This window comes from Buteo buteo, chromosome 13, assembly GCF_964188355.1.
Source record: "Buteo buteo chromosome 13, bButBut1.hap1.1, whole genome shotgun sequence".
In the NCBI taxonomy this organism is placed as follows: Eukaryota; Metazoa; Chordata; class Aves; order Accipitriformes; family Accipitridae; genus Buteo; species Buteo buteo.
In genome coordinates this window covers 24,225,034-24,234,320 of record NC_134183.1, presented here as the reverse complement: position 1 = coordinate 24,234,320, position 9,287 = coordinate 24,225,034, and the positions used below count along the sequence as shown (strand labels likewise).

Genomic DNA, 9,287 nt, shown 5'->3' with positions numbered 1-9,287 from the left:
CTGCCATAGGGCATAGAAATGAATTAGTTACCTCTCCAGCCCCCTCCCAGATCTGAATGTAAAGATGCCTTGCAGGTCTTTGGGGATCTGGCTCATCCCCTGACCATGGTATATTAATGGGTATGGAGCAGACTGCGGAGGCAAGGGTGTAAAACCGTTTCCCTGCACCCAGCTGATCCGGTGAGCTCTAAATGTTGCCTGCAGAAACACAGAAAGTATTTCTGGGGGGGGGGGTGGAGGCGGTGGTACCTTTGCACTGCAGAGCCTCTGCCCCGGAGGAAGGGGAGGGGATGAGCGAAGGCTTTAGTAGAGCAAAGGCTGCGTTGTCTGTTGATCCCAACTCCGGCCAAGGCAGGGAGAAGGTTGGCATGGCCCCTGCGCTTTTAGCAAGGCCAGCAGGGCTGGAAAAAGTCTCAGTGCCAAGAGAGCAAACTTTTGAGCAGGCTGCTGCTGCCCTTTGTCCCGCTGTCTGGAGAGCAGTGACTCACCCCGCCACCGAGCTGGAGACAGCCCAGGACATTCATATGCCTCCGCACCCAGCTAGCAAGGCAGTCTGTGAGTTTTGCAGAGCCCCAGGCTGGAAGCGAACTCCAGGTTCTTAGGGAGAAAAGGGGGTATTTTCCTCCCGTGTGTGGCGTTCCCACGTCCCTGGGAAGTCTCCCACCCCCGTGTATGAGCAGCACAGCCAGGAGCAGGGAGCCATGGAGCCGTGCTGGGTGCACACCTCCTTGTCCTGCACAGGGGTGGAACACCTGCGGGTGTTCAAGGACTTGGCTCTGCTGCGTGGGCCTCCCCTGATGCCGAGTCACACGCCAAGGGTCTCCCTGCCTTATGCCGGGTGGTCCAGGACACACAGCAGCCTTGTGTCAGCAGGCTGCCTGGATCACTCATCTGGACTGATCCCCTTGGATATTGCTTTGTTCTCCGGCATTTGTCCTCTTTCCACCACGTTGTCCTTGTCTCGTGTGTGTAGCTCATCCTTAATCTCCATAGTCAATAACCAAAACCTATCATAGCTCCATACAGGTGGTGTCTTCTTTCTTTTCAATCAATACCACAAACAGATTTGTTAATTATGATGTGAGTCAGCAGAGTGCCTTCCACGCAGTGAGGCAGGCTGGCCACAAAAGAGCAGCAGTAGTGAGAGCGTTGCCAGCAGGTCAAGGGGAGCAGTTGTTCCTCTCTGTGAAGCACTTGTGAAGCCACATTTGGGGAACGGTTTTGGCCCTAGCAGCACAGGAAAGATCTTGAGTAGAGTCCAGCAGAAGATCACTGAGAGGGTAAGAAAGACATTTAGGGGCATGGATCACATGCCGTACCAGCGCAGACTGGAGCACAAACTCTGCTCAGAGATGAACAGAGCAAGGATAAGAGATGGCAGGCACAAGTTGCAACATAGAAAATTCCAGCTGGATATAAGGAAAAAATAGTTTACCATGAGTATGTTTAGCACAGGAGCTGGGCCCCAGAGAGATGGAAATCTTAATCCTGGAGATTTTCAAGACTGGATGAGACCTTGAGCAGCCTGATCTAGCTTCAAGGGTAGCCCTGCTTTGAGCAAGAGTTGGATAAGGTGACCTCCAGAGATCACTTCCAACCTGATTTTTTCTTCCATTTCTGTCTACTCCAAATACCTAGAGCTTTCCTAATGCAGTGTCTACCCTGACCCTCAGCTAAAAGCCTTCTCACCAAAATCCTCCAGGAATTCTCTTAGAAATTGCAGACCTGGCCAAACCAGATTGGTTTATGCAGGACTTGTCCCCCATGCCTGCCTTCTGCTTATTGTAAACTCTAAACTATTGTAAACTTAGTAAACTCTCCTGGGGAGAAACTGTTCTTGGTCTGTGTTGCGTTTCCCAACAGGATAGGATCCTGGTCCACCACAGGGCATAACAGGGGCTACAGAAATACAGGAAGGTTTTAATCTCTTAGGAAACCCTGCCTGACTCTTCACCTTCTCCCTGGCTGCTCATGATCTGTTGCTTTTGAGGTGGTGAGGTCCAAGGGCAGCTTCTTTTCATCTTCTCTTGGTGGAGAGGCATTAAACTCTGGTGCATCCCAGCTGTGCCACAGCTTCTGGGCTTTGCAGAGAAGACGACAAAGGGGATTTTCTGCCGTCATCTGTTCCAAATTACGGTGGCTTCAGGGAGCTCTTTGGCCAGTTTCCACCACAACCCGCCAGCTCCCAAACCCGTGCAACTGGGAGGTGGGGCCTCGTGGTGGTAGTGGCCGGGGCACGGTGCATCGCTCTCAGAGGACCTGGGTGAAGGGACGGTGCAGCCACCACTCTCTGCTCCTGCTCTGCCGGGGACGGGCTGCCCCTTGGTGAGTAGCCGGTCCCCACCGGGCGCTCCAGGGGCAGCTTCAGCGGGACCAGGGGGGTGAGAGCAAGGATCACCCGCTCTCCCTGAATCTCCTGAATTTCATCTGCTGCTAAGAAAAGGGAGTCTGTGCTGGGGCTGGGAGCTGGAGTGGTGCTTTCAGGTGTCACCCAGCCAGGAGCAGTGGAGATGGGTGTTTCACAGTGCTTTTGCCCCCCCGCATCTAGCTGGGGCTGTGCAGGGACGGGCGCTGGCATTGCGAGCGGCAGAGCTGCCTGCAGGTGTCTGGGAGGGGGATGCTGACTGCAGCTGGGCAGCTCGCTGCATCCCTACCTGCAGCTCCTCCCTCTGCTCCTGTCCTGCCTTCTTACCCCTTCTCAGCCTGCATCTCTCAGCCTGGCCCTCATGCACATCTATGAGCATCCTGGTTGCTCTGAGTTTGCTTTACAGCTCTGCCAGTGCCTTTTATCCTGCTTTGTACTGTAGCTCCTCCAAACTAGATGCCTCTCAACTAATTTTTTGCATCTTTGGATGTTAAGACGCACTAGCAGGGGAGGGCTGTGTGGAGTCATTAGTCTTACAGCTTAACTGGTAAAAAGTCAAGCATTAGGCAATGCCGCATCCATTGTACCCAGGGAAGGTGTGTGTCTCAGCACAGCTCCCAGCACCACCATGCTCGGGGGGAGCGCAGGAGTGAGTGGGGGGAGCCCGAGGCCAGCCCTGCCTTCGCAGCAGGGTCTGCGGCTCCCAACTTTGCTTTGCAGGTGGATGTGTCACGATGACAGTGAAGAAGAATCAGACTCTGCAGAATGGCAGTGCCAAGGTGGGTGCGGGAAGAGGGAGAGAGGGGAGGGCAGAGAGGTGTGCCAAGGGCACCAGGTAGCGTGTACTGGCTCTAATGAATGAGTATGAGTCACATCTCATGTGGTCTCATGTGTCCCCCGCTTATCTTTATATGAATCTTTACTTGCAATAATATAGAGCATCATCAAAGGGAAAGGATAAAACCCTTCGCTTGCTTGAAATTAAATAGTTCAGAATCAAGAAAGTTAACCCTGAGCTGATGGGAGCTCTCGGTGATACCTGCTGGCAGTGCCTGTCCTTCATCTGTGTCCCTACTGTGGACCCCAAAGCTCCAGCAATCATGCTGCTGTGGTTGCATCACTGCTCTGAACAGCTAGAGCCCCCAGGATTGCTGAACTGTGGGAGGACTTGCTCTGTGTCAGGCCAAAATTAGCATACTATAGCACCAAAAAATACAGGTTTTCTCAAATATGCAGATTCACAGCCCAGTCATGGTCACAAGTGGGACATGAAGCCAAACGTGGCCTCTCGCCCACTGGTGATCAGGGGAAAGCTCAGCTTCTTCTTCTGCTCTGTCCCGGGCAACCCAAAGAGTTCTTGCCTCACGGCTGCTGTGATGAACCAATGTTCGCCTCAGTCCTCCCTTGGGGCTGCAATGTCTCTCGGTTGTCTCACCTCGCCAGGTGGGCACCGGGCGAGAGCGGGAGCAGAGGGTTGAAGCTGCAGGTTTATCCTGCTCACCCAGCTTTGAGGGACCTACCTCCAGCTGTGCTCTGGCACCGGCAGCACACGCAGGTGTCAGCTGTGCTGGTTTATACTGGCATCCCACATCTCCCGTGCTAGCAGGGGGTGGGGACGTGGTGCCTCGCTGCCTTGGAGAGCTCTGGTGCCCTCTTCTTAGAGCAATGGCTCCTACCAAAGACCTGTGCGCCCTCGGGGACAGACCTGTTCCTTTCCTCTCCCCTTCTCCTTTTTGAGGTCCGTGCCCCTTACTTGTCACAGTGGTGACAAGACAGACAGGACGGCGGTGCCACAAAGGCACTGGTCTTTGCTGGCCCAAGGACAGGAGCAAGGGCTGGGTCAGGTGGAAGAAGCAGCAGAGCAGGGTGGAAAGCCAGCGGGAGCACTTGGACAGTCGGGCTTGGGAGATGGGGGGAGCGGGGACCGTCACCTCTCCAACACTGCCTGTGGTGTCCCTGCTCCTTCAGCGGCAGCAGCCAGCCTGCTTGTCCACGGCTGTGCCCTATGAAACGTAGCTGGGAGACCCTCAATGGGGCTCGAGAATCGCCCTCCTCCTCCAGCGTGAGCTGAGGTCCTCTGCAACACACCAAATGCCACCGGTGTGTGGACGATGGGGCGTTCCTCGGGGAAGGGCTGTTGGCTAACCGATGCCCGTCTGCATACGCAGGAGAACGTGCTGCAGAGGGTCCTGCAGCTGCCGGTGGTGAGCTCGACCTGCGAAAGCCTCCAGCGCACCTACGCCAGCACCAAGGAGGCCCACCCGCTCATGGCCTCGGTGTGCGAGGTCTACGAGCGGGGCGTGCAGGGTGCCAGCGCCTTGGCCATGTGGAGCGTGCAGCCCGTGGTGCGCAGGCTGGAGCCTCAGTGTGAGTCCATCCGCCGGGGGGGACACGGCGGGGGGAGCCCACCAGAGCCTCTCTTGGTGGGACAGCGCTGGCACTAGCAGGTGCCTAGCACAGCCCGCGAGCTTTTCTTACCAACCCACCCCATGCTTTTGCCCAAGGCAGTTGCTGTGGCTAACGACCTGGCATGCCGGGGCTTGGACCACCTGGAGGAGAAGATCCCTGCCCTCCAGTACCCTGTCGACAAGGTAAGTCACAGGCAGGACAGTCTGGGACCCCCCAGCCCCTCTGCAGAGCCCACAGCATGTCTCCTCTGGTCTTGTTTCTGACGGTGATGGGCTGGAAACAAGGCAGCACCTCCAAGCAAGGGCTCCTCCAGGGGCTCCTGCAGCCCAGGCAAGGGTTGGGGTGCTCCCAAATATAGGTCAACAGCATCCTGTGTCCCATCCCTGCCAGCTACCTCCAGCCCAGGCTGGAGAGAGCTGTTATGCCCCTCTTGGGGCTGCCTACTGGCATGGCTGGGGTCCCCATGGTCCCGCTGGCTGTCCCATGCCACCCCAAGCACACCAGCAGGGCTGTTCTCCATCTCTCCGCCCGCAGCTTGCATCTGAACTGAAGGGCACCATCTCCTCCCCCCTCCAAAGTGCCAAAAGCACCATTGGCAACTCCGTGGATAAGATCATAGAGCTGGCAGCAGAGGGCTACGAGGCCACCAAGAGCACGGTGGAAACGACGGCGAGGTACACGAGGAGGAACTCGGTGAGCCAGATGGCAGCCGCGGGGGTCGACACAGCCCTGGGAGGGCTGGAGAAGCTGATGGAGTACCTGCTGCCGGAGGAGGATGAAGAAGCAGGTAGTCCCAATGCCCAAATCCCCTCTGAGGCTGTCTGATGTGGGCTGCCTGTACACGGGGTGGCACCTCACTCGTGGGGTGCACGTGGCAGGAGGAAGCCCCTAGATTTTGGTGTAGGGCTGCCTAGGAGGGTTGTCCCACCAGACATAACCCCCCCGCTGCTCTTCTGCCTGTGCTCTTCTGCCTTCAGATCAGAAGCCCAAAGAGACACGTGAGTCAGCAGCAAAGGTCTCCCAGCAGCAGTCCAGCACTCCCAGTGCTCCCAGTACCCTGGGCCGGATCAGTGCCTTGGTTGGTACCGTCTCCCACCGTGCTTACCAGCAAACCACCCAAAGCCTCCAGCGTGCCAAAGCCAAAGGGCAGGAGCTGGCCACCTGGATCCCCATCCTGGTGAGTGCCAAAACCCACCTGCCAGGTTCCTGCCCCCCCATACCATCTTTTGGGCTGATTCTGCTTTTGGATGAGACATTTCAGGCTCCTAGGAGCACGTCCAAGAGCAGACTTGTGGGTGCTGCTGTTTCCCCCACTCAGCAGGATGAGCCAGGGCTGGTGGTTCCCATGGCATGTTCACACACAACCTTGTACTGTATTAGTGGGACAAGTTATTTTTAGCCGGCTCCCAATATATATTGTTAATTTATGGTCTTGCCATAACATCCTTCCTAAAGCAAAAAGCCCCTGCAGAGGCCCAGAGAAGATGGGGAGAAGGAGGCACCTCTCCTCTCCCACCCAGCACTGTGGTGGGAATCCCTTCCCTGACCAGTGCCAAAATCCCAGAGCTCTCGGCTGCCCTCCGTATTTCTTCCCATGTGCATAAACGAAACCCACTGCTCCCTGCACACCCCAGGGCCCCCCGTGAAATCCTCAGGCTAAGCAGGATGGGGCGGATGGGACCTGGCAGCTCCCTGCGAGTGGTGGCTTTTTGCTCCTTTTCCAGGGCAACCTGGCCAAGCCGAGCGTACCCGAAGCGCCACGGGTCCACAATGATGGGCAGAGCACCGCGGCCGGCTGGTTGAGCCGGCGGCAGAGCAAGGTGCCAGAGCAGAAACAGGAGAAGGCGGGGAAGAAAGACAACAACCACACCAAGGAAGTATGGAGAAAAGGGGGGCAGCAAGCTGGGGGCACTCCAAAGCATCCTCCTGCCCACGGACCATGCCAGCACGGGGGAAGTTCCCCCAACACCCTTGGGAATGAGGCCCCCATCTCTGCTGAACCCTGAACTGCAGCTTGGAGGAGGCGAGGGGGGTTGGCAAGGGGGCAGCCCCAGCAGCCCCCTTCCCTGACTCCCCAAAGCTGGGGGCTGGCGGCAGCCTCTGTGCCTAGCAGGGTCACCCTGGCTTGTACGTTCAAGACCTCTTTGCTGCTGTGGGCTGTCAGCACCAAGCTCCCTAGCAAGCCCCTGAACACCCCCGAAAAATCCCCCGCCACGGTCCCAGCAGCGAGGGGTGGTGTGAGTTGGCGGGGCTGGGAATGGCTCCGCTGGGACGCGGGGACGGGAAGCGGCGGGTCGGGGTCACTGCCCTTCACCTCTGCCTGCAGCGGAAGCGCAGCCCGGGGCAGAGGGTCCCCAGGGGCCTGGGAGTGGGGGGAGTCGGGGGGGGAGGACAGGGAGCGACCCTGCTGAAAAGGGCTGCAGTGGCTTTTGCAAAGCAGTGAGCCGAAGCACGCAGGCTTTAAGCTGCGGAGGGGATGGGGAGCCCAGGGCCACCCCTGTCCTGCCTGGTGGGTCTGGTGGGGCCGGGGCCAGCAGCTGAGCTGGTTTCTCTCTGCAGGCAGGGGACGACCCTGGGCTGGTTGGCAGCATGGCTCACAACCTGCAAACTGCCTGCGCCTCCGGCATCTCCAGCGTGAAGAAGGTCCCGGCCGTGGCCTGGGACGCGGCGGAGGGGTTGATCCTCTTCACCCCCCGCAGGCTATCCAAGGCCATGGAGACGGTGGATGCTCTCGGGGGGACCCTCGTCAGTGCCCCCAAGCATCTGCTGGGCACCCTGTACAGCTACGTGCCGGTGAGTTTGTCCCCAGCCGGGTCCCATCCATCTCCAGCAAACCCCATTTTGCCCAAGCTCTTCCCATCAGCACCCCATAGCTCCGGGCAGTGCCAGGAGGTACTAGAGGGGTGAGATGGGTGCTGTCAGGACACCTCAGTCCCATCCTCCTCCTGAGCATCCCTCCAAGCCGTGACAGCGAGTCCCCCCATAGAGCCAGCAGGTCAGCCAGCAGTGGCACCTTCACACAGTTCATGCCCAAGCCAGGGTGCGACCACAAGTTCCTGGGAAGGTGAAAGTTCAGGCTGAGACCGTGTCCCCTCTCCTTTCCCCCACTCTACTGCTCCCTTGGGACCATCTCTCCACTGCAAGCTTCCCAGGGGCTACAGCCACCCACTCCCCTCTGCTGGGAGCCTCTCTGGGGACAAATTGGCTTGTCCTGAGGTTCCCCCAGTTTTGGGGGGGCTGTGTAGCACAGGGAGAGGAGGGCTGGTGGGTGGGTACAGCCTGGCTGGGTGCTCACCCCATCTCTCAGCTCCGCAGGCAGTCAGTGAAGGAAGAGGAGGCAGCTGCGGGCAGCAAGCCCAGCCCGGAGAAGGAGCAGAAGGAGGAGGATGCCAAGCCCGCCGCCCCCTCCGCTGAGGAGAAATCCCAGCTGAGGGGCGACTGGCGGCTGTACCGCGGCCATCACCCCCTCTCCTTCCTGGGGCTCGAGGACCCCCTCTTCCTGCGGCACAACCTCTACCGCAGCCCTGCCTTTGAGCCCGAGTGCCCCCTCCCACGGAAATCCGCCTTCGCCCCCTACAACAGGAGGGTGAGCGAGGGCTCCTACCGCTTCAGCCCTGAGGCCATGTACAGCCGGGCTTACTACACCAACCTCTACAGTCCTGCCTTCAAGAAGGACTGAGCTGGTGGGGAGGATGAGCGCATCCCAGCCCCGCTCTAATCCCCCCACAGCATGCTTTGCCCAGGCCCCCATCAGCCGCCTGCACGCACCCCTGTATCAGGACAGGAGCTCAAAGTGGTAGACGTGCCATGAGATGTCTTCTTCTGGAGTGCATCAGGGCCAGGATGGGGGAATAAAGGCAGCCAAAAGCCCTGCTGGTGGAAGGAGAAGGTAGGGGGAGGTGGGACCAGAGAGGTAAAGGAGACACAGAAACAACAGTGAGACCAGAAAAGAGAAAAATGGACCAGCCAGGCCTGGCACTGGGCTACCCTGGTCCCTGTTGAGCAGATAGCGTGGATTTAGATGGGCTACACATTGAGAACAGTGCAGAGACAGAGCAGGTTGGACAGCAAAGCCATCAAACATCACCATAGCAAGCCCAATTCTCCATCCTTCCTACGCTCCATTCCCCCCTACAGGGCCCATCCCTGGCCACAGATTGCTCCTCCATGGAGGAGCTGAAAGTCCCCACCGACCAGCAGGACTCAGGAGTCGAAAGCCCTGGGCACCCACCCCAGCTGATGGTGGGATGGATGGTGGGGTCAGGAAGAAGACTGGTGAGAACAGGTGGAGCTCCTGGACCCTCACTCTCCCGCAGGACCACCTTGGCTTCCCGCAACACCTTGTATCCACTGCAGTAATAAACCTTCCTGACCTGCCGCTTACCACGTCTGCTTGGCTGCTTTACGGGAGCGAGCCACCAAAACAAGGGAGCAGAGTGGGGAAAGACACCCAACCCAGGGCCGAGGGAGCGGGAAACTCATCCTCGGGTCGCTGCTGCAGGGACGGTGGGTG

The 9,287-nt window shown here is 58.4% G+C and overlaps 1 protein-coding gene across 1 annotated transcript; it reads left to right on the top strand.

Annotated features, from left to right (window-relative positions):
* Positions 1 to 2,269: 2,269 nt before the first annotated feature.
* PLIN1 (perilipin 1) lies at positions 2,270 to 9,148 on the top strand. The gene is made up of 9 exons (XM_075045099.1): positions 2,270 to 2,325; positions 3,086 to 3,144; positions 4,534 to 4,732; positions 4,874 to 4,956; positions 5,309 to 5,561; positions 5,752 to 5,951; positions 6,499 to 6,651; positions 7,334 to 7,567; positions 8,082 to 9,148. The coding sequence occupies exons 2-9, from the start codon at positions 3,100 to 3,102 to the stop codon at positions 8,451 to 8,453; spliced, it is 1,539 nt and encodes a 512-aa protein (XP_074901200.1). The 5' UTR covers positions 2,270 to 2,325; positions 3,086 to 3,099; the 3' UTR covers positions 8,454 to 9,148.
* The last annotated feature ends 139 nt before the right edge of the window (positions 9,149 to 9,287 follow it).